General features: G+C 36.1%; 1 protein-coding gene across 1 annotated transcript in view; it reads left to right on the top strand.

The window, feature by feature from the left end:
• Nucleotides 1-15070, top strand: part of LOC116343222 (laminin subunit alpha-1) — a 30657-nt gene that overhangs the window by 1244 nt on the left and 14343 nt on the right. The window contains exons 2-15 of the mRNA XM_031771164.1: nucleotides 3699-4057; nucleotides 9164-9406; nucleotides 9471-9737; nucleotides 9814-9939; nucleotides 10013-10123; nucleotides 10197-10297; nucleotides 10360-10546; nucleotides 10615-10755; nucleotides 10832-11029; nucleotides 11102-11667; nucleotides 11745-11990; nucleotides 12055-12165; nucleotides 12227-12407; nucleotides 12498-12675. Of these exons, the coding sequence (XP_031627024.1) occupies nucleotides 3699-4057; nucleotides 9164-9406; nucleotides 9471-9737; nucleotides 9814-9939; nucleotides 10013-10123; nucleotides 10197-10297; nucleotides 10360-10546; nucleotides 10615-10755; nucleotides 10832-11029; nucleotides 11102-11667; nucleotides 11745-11990; nucleotides 12055-12165; nucleotides 12227-12407; nucleotides 12498-12675 (3015 nt within the window). The remainder of the gene's footprint in view (nucleotides 1-3698; nucleotides 4058-9163; nucleotides 9407-9470; nucleotides 9738-9813; nucleotides 9940-10012; nucleotides 10124-10196; nucleotides 10298-10359; nucleotides 10547-10614; nucleotides 10756-10831; nucleotides 11030-11101; nucleotides 11668-11744; nucleotides 11991-12054; nucleotides 12166-12226; nucleotides 12408-12497; nucleotides 12676-15070) is intronic.

Raw genomic sequence — 15070 nt, 5'->3', positions numbered from 1 at the left:
ATTTGTTGTCCAACCGAGAGTCGATTTTCCTCATTTAAGGCATTTCTCTGTCTCCCTCTCTCGCTTACTCACTCTATTGCTTGTTCAATGTATTCGTTTTGTGCACTTTTGGTTTGTGTTGCTTCTGCAATCGGACACAGCCTCACTCTAATCGCTGTGTTTTGCTGCAATGTAATAAATAAATTGCCATAGAAAATCTTTGTCGATTAAACTCGAGACTTTTGCGTTTATGATTCTTCACAATAAACATTCAAAGCACTAATTTGTGTTTCGGCCAATATGTATGCACCTCTCTCTGTTCGATTCTCGATTCAATTTTATCATTTTCAATGCAGTTTCTTGTTTTTTTTTTCGAGCGCCTTTAATCTAACAGAACTAACTGAATCGAAGCGGCCAACCAATCGACCAGCTCTTTACAAAATTCTTGTTCAGCTGAACTTTCAATGTGCACGATCCAGTTTCAATTAAGAACATTTTCGACTTTACCATTTTTGTATGTTTATCAAGATTGCTCTTTGCGAGCAAATATTTACATATTAGATAGAAAAAAAGACGGTTGGCTTAGAAATGGTAGAGAGACGCAAAGAGAAAAAGAGATGCAATTCACGAGAATTTGAAGCAAACAGAAAAACACACACACACACACAGCCCAAATGTATACTGAACTCAATAAATGATTTAAAGACAATTCATTTTTACATATTTCTCGCATATGTATTCAAGGAGATTGGCAGAGCCGAAGAGAAAAGAAAAATATGAAAATTATACATGCTTAGAACATTTCACAGTGTGTGCATTAACTATTGTTTGAATTGGTTGTCAGTTGCATTGTATTTCGGAATCTCTCTGTTTGCCTTCGCATCAACGAAACACATGGGCAAAAATGCATTGAACAAATATCTTCCGATAGGTAGATGAAGTATGTTTTGAAGCCATAAAAGCGTTGTTAACAAAAAGGTAGTGGCAGCATGTTTGTTTCGTCTCTTCTGTCCTTTGCTATTTTCTTAACACCAATTACACAGCGATAAGACATCAAACGTTCAAACACAAAAAAAGTGTGTCAAAAACAGGAGATACAACATTCCTCGAGTGTTTTGTTGTTTTTTGTTCTTTTCTCTCTCTCTCTCTCTCTGCATCTCACTTCGCCAAACATGGGAAAATTTCATTAGAAACTTTAGTTTTGTCGTCTTACATTCGACATAGCATCGCAAAACTATCGAATTTTACACAATTAGCCGAGTGGCTCATCTTATATTAAATAGTTTGATCCCTTTTTTTCGTTCGCTCGAAATGGAGTCGCCGATAACGAAAGGAGTTTTAAACCATTCTTTTGAATGTTCGAGGTAATCGAGTTAGACGCAAACCTGTAACGAAAGTGGCGATGTGCATCTCAAATTTCATTGAAACTTCGGGCAACATTAAATAAACTGCGTAGCGAGTGAAATGATCAGCACCGTGCACTGTATCATACAACGGAGAAGACAGTTTGAACCTCATTTCATCTTTCTCTTTCTTAATTCTTGTTTTATGTTCCTTATTCGGTGTTCGGTTTATTCAATGGCTTTTTATGCGCTCGGGTTTTTTTTTTGTTCTTTGTTACGCCATATCACCGAATGAACGTATTCGGTCATTCTTATTATTTTTTATTTTTTTCTTCAAGGCAATAAAAATTTCTATAGAATGTCTTGTTCGGGCCGATATAAAAGTGACGAGCTCAGTAGGTTTTCGTTGAAATTCTATGGATACACATTACGCACATATGATCCTCCATTGAGAGTTTGTGCCACACAAACCGAAAATGAGCTCTTTTCATCCTCTCTCTTTCTCGCACACCCTCTTCAAAAAAGTGAGAGAGAAAAAAAAGAATAAATAAAATTGTCGGAGATCGAAGAATGAGATGAGTGCTGTGAACATGTTTAAAGCAAACCGGCAAAATTATAACAATAAATTGAAGAGGCCCAAAAAGAAGCGCCAACCTCTTAAAACGAGACGTATGTCTAATTGATATTTATTACAATTACTTCTATCTAATTCGACATCTATCGATTTTTCTATGTGAACACACGCACACACACACACATTCCTACCTTTGCCGTGTTGAGCGATGATGCTGCGGCACGAAATAGATGTTTAATATTTTATCTATTTTTTGCCCCGGAAACGATTGAATCATTGAATTTTGTAGGGATTCAACATCATCCAAAGTGATTCAATGGAATTTCATGTTAAAAGAGTTATGTACACAGTATTTGTGTTGTATTCCAATAACAGGATGTTTTTTTTTCATTCTCTGAAAATGATCTATCTCGTGTTTACATCGTGTCTCAATGGCATTTGATTTGCTTGTATTCAATAAAATCGTGTGTATCATAGAGACTTGCAGGATATATATTTTCGAATGTAAAACTTTCCATGTTTTTCCGTAGATATTGAAATATAATTATAGAACACAAGGTGTTCACGTTGCGTCCAATCATTTCATATTTATTATATTGAATGTTCATCGTGATGAACAAAACCTCGCTGATTCTGCGAAGCCCTTCGGCCTCTGGCCATTGAATACTCTCAAAGTTGTGATCAATTCAAGAGTGTTCAAAGTAATAATATTTGTTGGCGTTCGTTATTCGTTGTGGCTGGCTCTTCTCCCGATTTCGTTTAATTGCGTTAAATTACATGATTGCGTGTGAAATTCGATTATTTAGCTTCAATCCATCATCAAAACTTTTTCAGTTCGTTTCTACGGTAGTTGTTGTGTGCCTCATAATCGAGTTGAGTGAAACAAAAATGAGTTATTTTTCATTCGCCTTTTGAAGTGCTAATGCGGCATATCGAAATCACATAAACAACATGGACAAAAAGAAGAAAAAAATGAAAAGAGAAAAAGCACAGCAGATGCCAATCAATTTAAGAATGAAGTCAATTTGCATATCGGTAACATTTGGTCCATTGATCTATAAGCAAGCATTTATATATTCAAAACATTACGACGCAACATTTCAAAGAAATGCAAGCCAAACCGAATGGACCGGCTCGACATTGGTTTTCCTTTCAAAATTGACCGCCGACAATACAGATTCACCGAAAACCACAACACACAACATTTTCTCAATCTCTTTGTCGTTTGATAAGAAGCAAAACTCGAAAACAGTAAGTGTTACCTCAATGAATATTTTGTATTCATGTATCTCTTATTACCAATTATCAATTCAACTTAATAACTTGAGAAGTGCATGGTCAACGTTGGTTGGCATTGCGTTGTGCGCCTTTAAACAGTGATTTGTTAGCGCCGAGGTTACAACACTTAATGTTCTTATCGACAATACTATTTACGGATTCCATTACATTCGCTGGAATTGTACGAACGCTTCATTTAAGAATCACAATTATGCTCATTTCCCGCAGTCTCTCTTTGCTTTTTGCGTGTACTGTAATTTTAGCTACGACTATCTGGTGTGTGTGTGTGTTACTACTTGATCTCAGATTGCGATTCAATTATGCAGACATTTCAAGCAATTTACTTTAATCACACAGGCATTCGCCGTTCATGTTTTAGTCTCTTTCTCTTTTTTTTGCAGTTCCACAATTACTTTTATCTAAAATGAGCAGAAAAGAAAAGAGGAGCTAAAGAAAAAGAGAAACCAATTCACGACTACAACTAATCTATTGAAATAACGAAGGGATTCAATTAATTTTTACAGGATTTCAAGCGGTGTCTGACATGGATTACATGCCATCCGATGCTGATAATAATAAAGACAATGATGAGGAGAGCACCGATGTTGGCCTATGGCCGCCCGTTTTGAATGTTGCACCAAGAGCCATTCTGCATGCCAATGGAACGTGTGGTCAATATCATCGTGAAGAATTTTGTCACACAATCGATGCCCATCCCCAACGGCAACGTAAACCAAAATGCAGTGTATGCGATTCACATGATGGTGATCGACGACATCCGATCGAGTACGTAATTGATGGATCACAAAAATGGTGGCAAAGTCCAACTCTAAATAGCGGCGCAGAAAATGAATACATTACCATTACGGTGGACTTGAAACAGGTTTGTAGGGATACGATTTTTTTCATAGATAATATTGGATTGAATTTGAACAGCGATTAACTGTATACACCGTGTTACACGGCTGTGTGGCAGCGGAAGGTGAAAATAAAATAAATGACTGCATCGAAAAAAAATCAAAAAAAGGAAATAAAGTAGTTCAGAACCGGGAAGAAACAACAACAAAAACCATTCCATTTCAACTTGGATACACATCACACTGAAATCACACGGCAAAGCGATTTCTGGTTCCATTACTCTTTCCCTCTCTATCCCATTCTAGTTCGTGAAATGCTTGCTTCGATGTCAATGTGCAGTATCTGTGCGTACATTTTGATGTTTTCGGTTCGGTGTGCGCTGTGTTTTTTCTCTGTCTTCATTTCATGCCCATTTCGTTGATGTTATTTTCGTCTACGTTTTTCGTTGCTGATTCGCATTTGATTTCGCCAAAGAAAAATAACTTAAAATTTGCATGTGTATTTTTTGTAAAGTAATTTGAATTTTTGCAGAGATTTCTATACGGAATGGGAAAAAACTATACACCGACGGCCAGATGTTAGACTTCGCATACGAAAAAAGCCTACAATTTCCTTTTACACCTCTTTTCTCTCCCTGCCGTGCACAAAAGGCACGCGCTTGCCGTGTGTGTGTGTAGCTGTAGATATAAAAAAGAAATATCAAATTGCGTGATTTCGAAATGTAGATTCTCATTCATTACTGCTTCTATATGTGCCGGTTTAAACGGCCTATCGCAAATAAAATTACTCGTCACAAATAAACAAAACGAATGAAGCAAAAAAAAAAAATCGGCGAAGAAAACATCTGTGGCATTAAGTGTAGTGAAGCAACTGATTGAACTACTACTGAATAGTCTCGTCATTAAAATTATCAGTCGTCGCATTGAATCATTCCCATAACTGCTCTTTTGCTGATAGCATTTCAGTCGACTGTGCGATTGCATGAACATCAATTGCTCTTAAAATGAGAAGGGTTTATTCGTTTTCTTTTCACATGAATGCCAATGCAATTTTATATTATAAAAACGGAAGTCGAAATATTTACGAACAATCATATGTCACTCATTTTATTTCATTCCATTCGGATGCCTTTGTTTGTACGCGAGCGTAAAGAGAGAGAGAGAATTATGATTATTTCATATACAAAGGAAACAAGCAAAATTCCCTGCTGATTTTAAATTTCAATAAACATTAAGACAGCCGAAATGATCCTCACATCATCAATGCAAACGGTATTGGATTCACGTGAATTTTTGTGAATTTTCATAAAAAATGTAAAGTTGAATATATTCTTTTAAAATAAAAATTGATCAGATTAAATCTACATCACCCAAAATTGCTGGCGAAAATCCACCAAAACTGACCAATTCTGAATGTACGCTGCAAAGGCGTAGAGAGAGAGGTAACAGATTTTAAGCATCGATACGATGTTGTTACTGCATAAAAGAAGAGGAACACATTTCAAATGTCCATACAATGTTTATAAATACTAATTGCAAAAATTTTACGGTTTTTGATCATATTCGTGAAACATACATTCACACAAAGCAGGCATTCGGTCGTAAAATCAGTTTCGAATTGATTACTGGCAATATTCCGACGAATATTAAATATGCTTTCCTTCTGTATTGAACATGCAACGATGATTGTATGTGTGTGTGTGCGTATGACGCGCCAGCGATCTGATCGGCCGCAGACTTTGAAACTAAAAACCGTGTTAGAATCGAATGCAATTTCCCAGAATATATTTAGCAGTTTTTGTAATATGCCCATTTAGGTGATAACGTACATAACATAAACGTCAAATGACACTGAATACATTGGTTTTATGTGTTTTTACATTAATTATATCCATGTAAATTGACGTTTTTTGTTCAAATAGGCAATTTTTCAAATAATTTAGGTAGAAACATTGGAAATTAAAATAAAATTGAACGATGCAAATGGATCGCATCTGATCTGTTTGCTCTGTTCATAGGAGCGTATTGTTTGTTTCTGCGAATGTGGGGAAAATGTTCACATTCGAAAACTGCTCATAAAAAAGGAAAATAATTTTAATGGACATTTGTGAAAAATAAAATATTTCTTGGCAATTTGCTATTGGCAAAACCACATGCCGACAACAACAAAATGAACGACGTTCGCTTGTCGCAAGCCGCGAAAACATTTGTCGCATTCCGTAGATTCGTTTTTATGCTTGTCAATTGTGAATCGGATTGCAATTGATATGTGTGTTTGGTTTCGTTTCGGTTTTTTGTTCCCTTCTCATCTCTGAGTGTAATTCTCTCATTTTTACCACATGTTACATCCATGGGCAATCAAAACAATTCGAACAATGAATAAAGATATCAGTCAGACTCATATAAAATGATTGTTTGTATCTGTGACTAAGATGCGCGCATACTCCATTCAACATAGAGCATAGAGAGTACAGAGAGAAAAAGCCGCATATTCTTTCCTGTTTTCTCGCTGTTTTTTTTTATTCAGCCGTACAGTACAAATGGGAATGTCCCATCTATTGTATGAATTAGGTTGTCATCATAAAAACTATGTGTACTTAAGTCGTAAATTATTTTGTTTCATATGAAAATCAGGCCTGAAAATAATTTATTGCCCTTGTAAACGTATGCGAAGCGAAAGAGATTATGCTGACGTCTATTTAAATGAGTTAATGATCTTATTCGATATTGTAAAATATTCCGTGTTCCGTTGTGGTACTCTCAAGAAACTAGAACTAACAAGCATCTTCAATCCATTTTATCTTATCTTTCACCTTTCGTCGCTTCAATTCAACGCAAACATATGGGAAGATTGAATTATCTGTTTATATTCGTTCGGTTGCCCAATATGGGCTACGAGAAGTAAAAATGAAACCACTTTTTTTGTGTGATCTCTTATTCAGGCTCTTTTCTCTCTCGTTGATTGCGTGAGTATGTGTCTGTTGTTCTTCGGAATTCGTGTAATGTATCAAATAAGAGACCGCGAACCAAATAACAATGCGGCGACCGTAAACGCCATATATGCACTTTTTGTCATTTCCCATTCACGGTACGTGGTGTGTGTGTGTGTGCGTGTTTGTATGTGCCTTATTGAACTTTAAAATTACATGAATAAATACGATTGATGTGCTAAACGAAAAGCAAGCAGCACAAAAATCAACAAAACTAATGAACATAAGACGATGGCTTGGCATCAAAAGACAGACGAATGAACAATAATAATAACAACAACGACGAACAAAACAAAAATCTCTTTTCTTCTGGCTGAATATCAAGCAAATGAAATGCGATGAATACAAATTTTCTCTCGCGCACGCTACAAAACGTTTCGCATACAATGTGCGAGCGAGTGAGCGGGAGAGAGAGAGAGAGAGATACAGAGATATTTTCATGTGTCCAATACATCAATTGCATGTCGTACAGTAAGAGAAATAAACGTGGACAATAACACAAGCGCAAATAAAAATAATGAGGAGAAATATATCACTGGCTTTATTTCATAAGAAAAATACTCGTGCACCGTACTGCGTATATAGAGTCACTTCACTTTTTTTTCGCTCGGGTTTTGAATCTTTTACGATTTTTTTTTCTCTCTCGTTCAGTTTTGTTTTATGCGTCAACGACAATAACTTCTTTTTAAAATCACATTGATTATGCTCGTTACATGCTGAATGTGTTCAGACTTTGACTTCGGCCAACGGACACACGAACCAAATAAATAAACAAAAAGTTCAATGGTTTATATTTGGTAATGTAACCAAAAATGGTACCGTTCGAGACAAATAGGTTTGAGCGTTTCATCGTTTGGCGACTGCCACTCTCAAGGCGCGCGCATTGACAATGCCGAAGAACAATTTTTTTACAGTTGTGAAGTCCTATGTCTCGAATGGGATTTGCTCTTTCGCTAATGGTAACCGCTTGCGTGTTTTGATAATTGCACAACTTTATCGACCGATCCCGTGTATTCCAAAATAGGATATGCAATTTAATCTACTGCACACGGCTGAAGATCGATCGACTATCTTGGTAGCTCTTTTTTTAAATCACCAACGAAACAGATGCAATAGACTTTTCGTATAGTCATTCTTTATATTGTTTAACTTAAAACAACAACAACGTCCACAGCAGAAGCAGAAGCAGCAATACGAATCAAAACCATAAGAAGCGAATCCCTTTATTAAAATCGCCAACCCAAATAAAATTATAGATGAACTAATAATACACACGCTGCTGGAGAGTTTACTCTAGTTACTCCGCTTCGAATCACAGTATGATAAAAACCAATCAAGGCATGCATGGCGTTTCGTCGCCGCCTGGTTTTAATAGTGTATGCATAACACATTAAGGTGAATAACAATGCATTTTGGTCGATCCTCTTCTTCATTCCTTCCACATCGACCATTTAAAACCATTTGTTAAACTATTGACTTTATTCATAGACCATAAAGATAAGAGTGCAAGTCGAAGTCGAAGAATTTGTGTTACACGGTCAATTCATTAATGTCGGCGACTTAACAAAGCGGAAAATTAAAGAGTCACGTTCGATTATTATCTCAGTATAACAAAATTAATTGAGCCAGCCGTACATTATTTCACCAATTTCATTTCAACAAGCCAGACGAGTATCGTTTTGATTTGAAAATCGAAAAAATGAACCTTATCTCTCGCCTATTTATACAAACGATCCAAATAAATGACCATCTGATCTCGATTGATTTGTTAAACAAAAAAAAAGTAAGAGAAAAAAAGGATTTTATATGGCTCGATAAAAATAAATTGATTCGATGAAGATTTCATCGGAAATTGGCCACGTACAGACAGATCTATAAAATAGAGCGTATGTATTACACACCTTTAAATTGTTGCAATAGAAATAGATTTATTGGTGTTTGAGAGTGGATATGGTATTTTTGAGCCCAAAACGAGTTCAATATAATTTTATTGACAAATATATATGTTTATTTTCATGGTGTCATCGGAAATGTAGATGAAGTTTTCGTGTTCATAGTAAAAGATCTAAAAATCTATTTGTATTTATTTATTTCGATTTTTTATCTAAATTGCATCAAAATCGGCAATACTTTCATTTTCAGAACTATCAAGTGATATTTGTATCATTCAAAGCGGCTGTATCTCCGCGACCTGCATCATGGATACTGGAACGTTCATTTGATGGTGTTGAATTCTTTCCATGGCAATACTTTGGTGTGAATGATGACGATTGTCGCAAGCGATACAATTTACCCGGTCAAAATGAACCTTACCAAATTGATAGTGACGATCAAATCATCTGTTCAACGCAATTCTCCAAAGCGGTTCCCTTGGAAAACGGCGAAGTAAGATAAATCGATTATTTTTTTCTTAGCGATATTTTTATCGTCACAATTTTGAAATCTTCAGATTCATGTGAAATTATTGGAAGGGCGACCGGGAATTAAGTCAAAAGTAACGCCAACCAATTTATTGGACTTTACATTGGCACGGTATTTGCGATTGCGATTCCAAGGAATGCATACAACACTTCAGTCACCAAATAGCATTCAGTGGCTCGTCGATCGTGATCAGCTGAACAAACGGAGCTTTTACTCGTTGCGTTATATTAAAATTGGTGCACGTCTCGATTGCAGTGGGCATGCGCTACGCGCTAAACAATATAACGATGATGAGGTTTGTATTTAAAAATGAGTGGTTAATTTAAATGAACAAAAAATGTGTCTCGAATGTAAAAAAAATTGCTTTCCAGATAACTGAATGTGATTGTGCTCACAATACATGCGGAATAAATTGCGAAAAATGTTGCCCGTTGTACAATCAAAAACCGTACAAACAAGGCACAGCAACTGATAGCAATAAGTGCGAAAAATGTGAGGTTTGTAATTCAATCTCAATACGTTTTTTTTTCATTCAAAATTATAATTGGAAATTGTGCATTAACTTTGCAGTGCTATGGACATTCCAGTGAATGCTATTACAATCCAGAGGTCGATCAGCGAGGCTTGAGTATTAACACAGATGGCGTTTATAGTGGTGGCGGTGTTTGTCTCAACTGTACAGTATGTTTAAATGATTTATTGTAAAGCTTACGATCACTGGCTTTCACAAGTTTTCGTTGCAATTTTTCTGTAGGATTTAACCACTGGAATTAATTGTGAGAAATGCATCAACAACTATTATCGACCGTATGGTGTGTCGCCAAATGTTAAACAACCGTGTATTCCATGTGAATGGTAATTTTTTTTTGAAAATTGATCAATAATTTGATTTAATTTTTGTTTATTTTTCGAATCAGTAATCCCATCGGTACGATTGGAACTTGTGCAGGTATCGGCGGGACTTGTACGTGTAAGCCCGGCTTTGCTGGTCCCAAGTGCGATGAATGTTTACCGGGATATAGTGGAATAAATTGCACACAATGTCCATGTGATACGCGCGGCACTATGCCTGGAGGTGTATGTGAAACACACTGCCAATGCAAAGTAATTTTACAACTATCTAAATGAGTTTATTGAAATTATCTATAATTGTTTTATTTCCTTTGAATCAGCTCTATGCTGAAGGAGAGCTCTGCGATAGATGTACACCTGGTTACTTTGGATTATCGCAGTCAAATCCAGAAGGATGTACAAAGTGCTACTGTTCCGGAGTGGGAAATATATGTGAAAGCAGTAACATTGTAACCAATACGGTAATTTAAAATAATTAAAGCAATTAAACACAAGGAAAATTAAATTTTGTTGCTATTTTCAAATGGTCTTTTTCAGTATGAAACGCTTGAAGATTGGAAAATAACGGATATTTCACGATCATACTTATTGCACCCATCCAAAGATAACGAAACCGGATTTTTGGTATTCAACATGTATGAAATGTATGAATCGATTTATTGGCTTGCGCCTGATTTGTATTGCGGCAATAAACTACAGAGTTATGGATCCAGTTTTGTTTTTACAATTTCATGGGTGAGTTGATCTTTGAATCGCATCCCTAAAATTATGGTTAGTTTTCAATGTTATGTGTGTTTTCATTCACAGATTGTTGTTCGTGGTGACACAAGTGGCAAACCGACATTCTGTCCCACAATGATTATAATCGGTGCGAATGGTATGAAAATTGCCTACGGTGACACAATATTTTCGGAAACAAATTCGACCATGTCAATCCAATTAACCGAACATGAATGGTATCAAATACCACAAACAATGGATAACACAGGACGACTTCAACAAAATGAATACCGCGGTGATTATGTGTCTCGATCGCAATTTCTGTCGGTTTTGAGTAATATTGAAAGTGTTATGCTGCGAGGATCATTCCACACAGATCAAGCGGAAAGTGTTTTGATTCGTGCTTCACTGGAGTTTGGTAAAGGCAGCAAAAACGAAGTGCCCTCAAATTTGGTGGAACAATGTGTGTGTCCACAGGGATACATCGGTTTATCGTGTGAAACGTGTGATTTCGGCTATGTCAGAGCCTATGAAAATACAACTTCGGAACACCTGGGCATTTGTCTGCCATGCTCTTGCAATGGACATGCTGAATCATGTGATTTAACGTCTAATAAATGTAGCCAATGTACACATAACACTACCGGATCAAGGTAATTCAAAATATTGAAAAGTAAACATGCATTCAGAAGGGAAATATCTAATGTTGGCATGTTTTTTTTTGTAATAGATGTGAATCTTGTGCGGTGGGCTATTATGGAAATGCCAAATTGGGTACACCACACGATTGTAAACGATGCGCTTGTCCATTAATCAACGACGAAAATAATTTCTCACCAACGTGCCAATTTAGAGACTCTAGTTATGAACAACAAAACGAAGTCATTAGCGATTATAGTTTGATTTCATATCAAAATAATGATAATTATATTTGCACCAAATGCCCGGAAGGATATGTTGGAGATCATTGCGAAAGGTATGGTTTTTATTAAGATTAATTTAAACTGTCAGTCTTCATGTAAATGTTCATACTTTTGTAGCTGTGCCGATGGATACTACGGTATTCCAACGAAAGTATCATCGAAATGCTTGAAATGCCCATGCAATGGGGGACCGTGTGATCCGATCACAGGCAAATGCATCACTTGCCAGTGAGTATTTCTCATGTTTTTTTGAAAAGGAACCAATTTTCAATGAAAAAATTTTTTTCAGAGGAAACACCGAAGGATGGCGATGCGAACAATGTAAATCGGGCTACTTTGGAAATCCAGCAAAAGGCTGTGAACTGTGCCGGTGCCAAAGTGATGGATCCGAAAACACCGATTGCGACAGAGAAAGTGGCCAATGTAAATGCAAAGCGAATTATGATGGATATCAGTGCGATGGATGTGCGGTACGTTTCGTGCCACGTTTCTATTTTTGACCAATTTTAAATGATAATCATTAATCATATGTTTATTCTCTTTATTTGCATCATTCGCAGTTTGGATACGCAAACATTAGTCTTGGTTGTCCGTCATGCAGTTGCAATGGTAGCGGTGCGATTGAAAATTTCTGCGATACCCATACTGGCCAATGTCCGTGTAAAATGGGTGTCGAAGGATTGCAGTGTGATGAATGTATGGATGGTTTCTACGGTCTTTCAACGGACGGATGTCAAGGTAAATTGAATATGTATTCCGAATCACACATAAATCAAATCGAAAGGAGTCATACTCTTGATCTTCCATATTAAGATTATATGGAGCTTATAAAACTGACAAATTTATTTTATTACATTTGTGCACACACAAAAAAGAGACAGTACGTGATTTTATAGCCCGAGAGAAAATGAGTCACGATACTGAATTTCGATGCTCTATTCGAAAATAGCGAAAACGATGCAAAGATGCGTTGTGGTAAATAAATTAATGTAAATGCAACAGACGTACGATTTCATATAGTCAAAGACTGTCTAGAGACACAAAATCGTTGATGCGTAATTCTATGCATCGTGAAAATTGTATGAATGTATTTGCAAACTCGCTGCGTTGTACATGTAGGCGTTGTGATTTATTCTGGTATTCATAGTAATGTACATCAGATGAACCACGATCGGTACATTCACAAAAAATTGAAATCCGATCTTTGAATTGCTTTTCAGAAACAAATAATTTGTCGTCTACGAATGAACAAAATATTATGAATTAATCGCCGAGAAATAGTGAAGACACAAAACAACATGGGGTTTAAAAACAATTATTTTCATTCATACCTTCTCATGAGCTTATGCACGAATGAAACAGCTGTGACTGTGATTACTTTAGACAGAGAAAAAAATTGAAAGAAAAACAGAGAGACGGAGGGAGATAGAGAGTTGACATATGTTAGCTAGATCAATCGATGACAAAAATAATTGTTCTGCATGCATAATTAGATATTTTAAAACGGCAGAAGCACATCGCAATTTATAAAATTGGATTCCTCATTTGAATGAATGCATTTGTCATTGCAAAAGTAAAAAAAGACAACTCCAGAAAATTACCACGAGACTTAGTGAATTTGTTATGCATCATACAGTTCGTGTGTATAAAATCTGATGTTTAAAACGTCTGTGTCAGCGCGACACGCAAAAAAACAACAACAACAACACAATCTTTAGAAATATTCTAAAATCAACCAAAAATTCCTGTATGAGAGCAAGAGTATGGGAATAATGTAACAAGAGAGAAAATAAATACTCATGAGTCCGTCGTGTATGAGCCGCGCTGATTCAACTGAACACATTTGTGCATGAATCTTACTCAGACACATATTTAAGCCGAGACCGATCGCCTAAAAACAACTACACTGAAACGCAGCAAAAATGTTTTTTTCAAGCCTGGAAACATAGGAAATGAGTGCAACATAATGCGCAAACATACTATTGAAATAGTTCGTGCTTGGATTTTGCCGAACGCGCATCGCATTTCGCTTTGCACTCGTTCGCCTTCAATAAATAAAATGTATTTCGAGTTGGTTTCGTGCGTTTTTTAATACGTCGACCGATTCTCACAGTTTTTGACAATAGAAATTGCTTCTGGTTGCTTTTTTCGCTTCGTTCTTCATATATGTGCGATAAACGAGAAAATATTCGATTGGAATGCCATAAAGCAGCCAACCGACTACTGCATGAAGAAAACTAAAAAAAAACAACGAAGTAAATAGAGAATCATTTTAAAGTGATTGCGAGACAAATAACACAATAAAAAGAAAAATAAGAAGAAGCAGGAAAATAAATAAATACGCGTTCAAAGTGTGCAGTTATTGAATTTCAGAACAAAGGTTATTGCCTTTAATAGTCATTTAAAGTGAAGCATAATATTTCGCGATACTGCAACCGTGTGATTTGTAATAAGAATCTAAGTGCGCCTGCCAATCCCAACTGAGAAAAACATCAAAGTGAAAAAGATTGTAAAATAAGCGTGTTGTCCGTGTCTAGACCAAATAAAAATCGACAAAAGATCAATCAGATTAATGATTTTCTGGCAAAAATGTAAAACAAATGTATGCCGTGGAATTAGTGTGAATTTTCTGATTTTGTTAAATATTCGTACAAAACCACCAATTTAACCGGGATCGGCAGTTTTTTTGATCGTAATTGTTTTTCAACTGAACACTGAACAAAACCAAATTCGAACAATTGTCGCTTGACAACGTTTTTCGGCGTTTATTTGCCCGCTTTTTTTCTCTTTCTCGCTCTGCCAAAATTTTGATGAACAATCGCAAACGTTTTGCTGCAAGCGATTAATCTGTTTTTTATTGTTATATATTCTATACAATGCAGCACCGTGATTTATTTAAATACGAAATTTATTTTTGTAATTTTTTTGACTGCATGCATGGGGCTATTGTTATCAATTACAATACATCTTCGCCTTAACAGTTCTTTGCGAACGAGTCAAACGTGATTGGATCGTGTGAGAGGCAAAATTGGCGAAAAAAAAAAAAAAAAAAGAAATTTGCATTTTCGAACGAAGAAAATTGAGGTGTACTTTAAAACGCATGCTTACACGTGGCTCAATCAGTAAAATGGTT

Source organism: Contarinia nasturtii, unplaced genomic scaffold, assembly GCF_009176525.2.
Source record: "Contarinia nasturtii isolate CC-2019 unplaced genomic scaffold, AAFC_CNas_1.1 Cnas_scaffold_993, whole genome shotgun sequence".
NCBI lineage: Eukaryota > Metazoa > Arthropoda > Insecta > Diptera > Cecidomyiidae > Contarinia > Contarinia nasturtii.
This window is presented reverse-complemented; position numbering and strand designations above follow the sequence as displayed.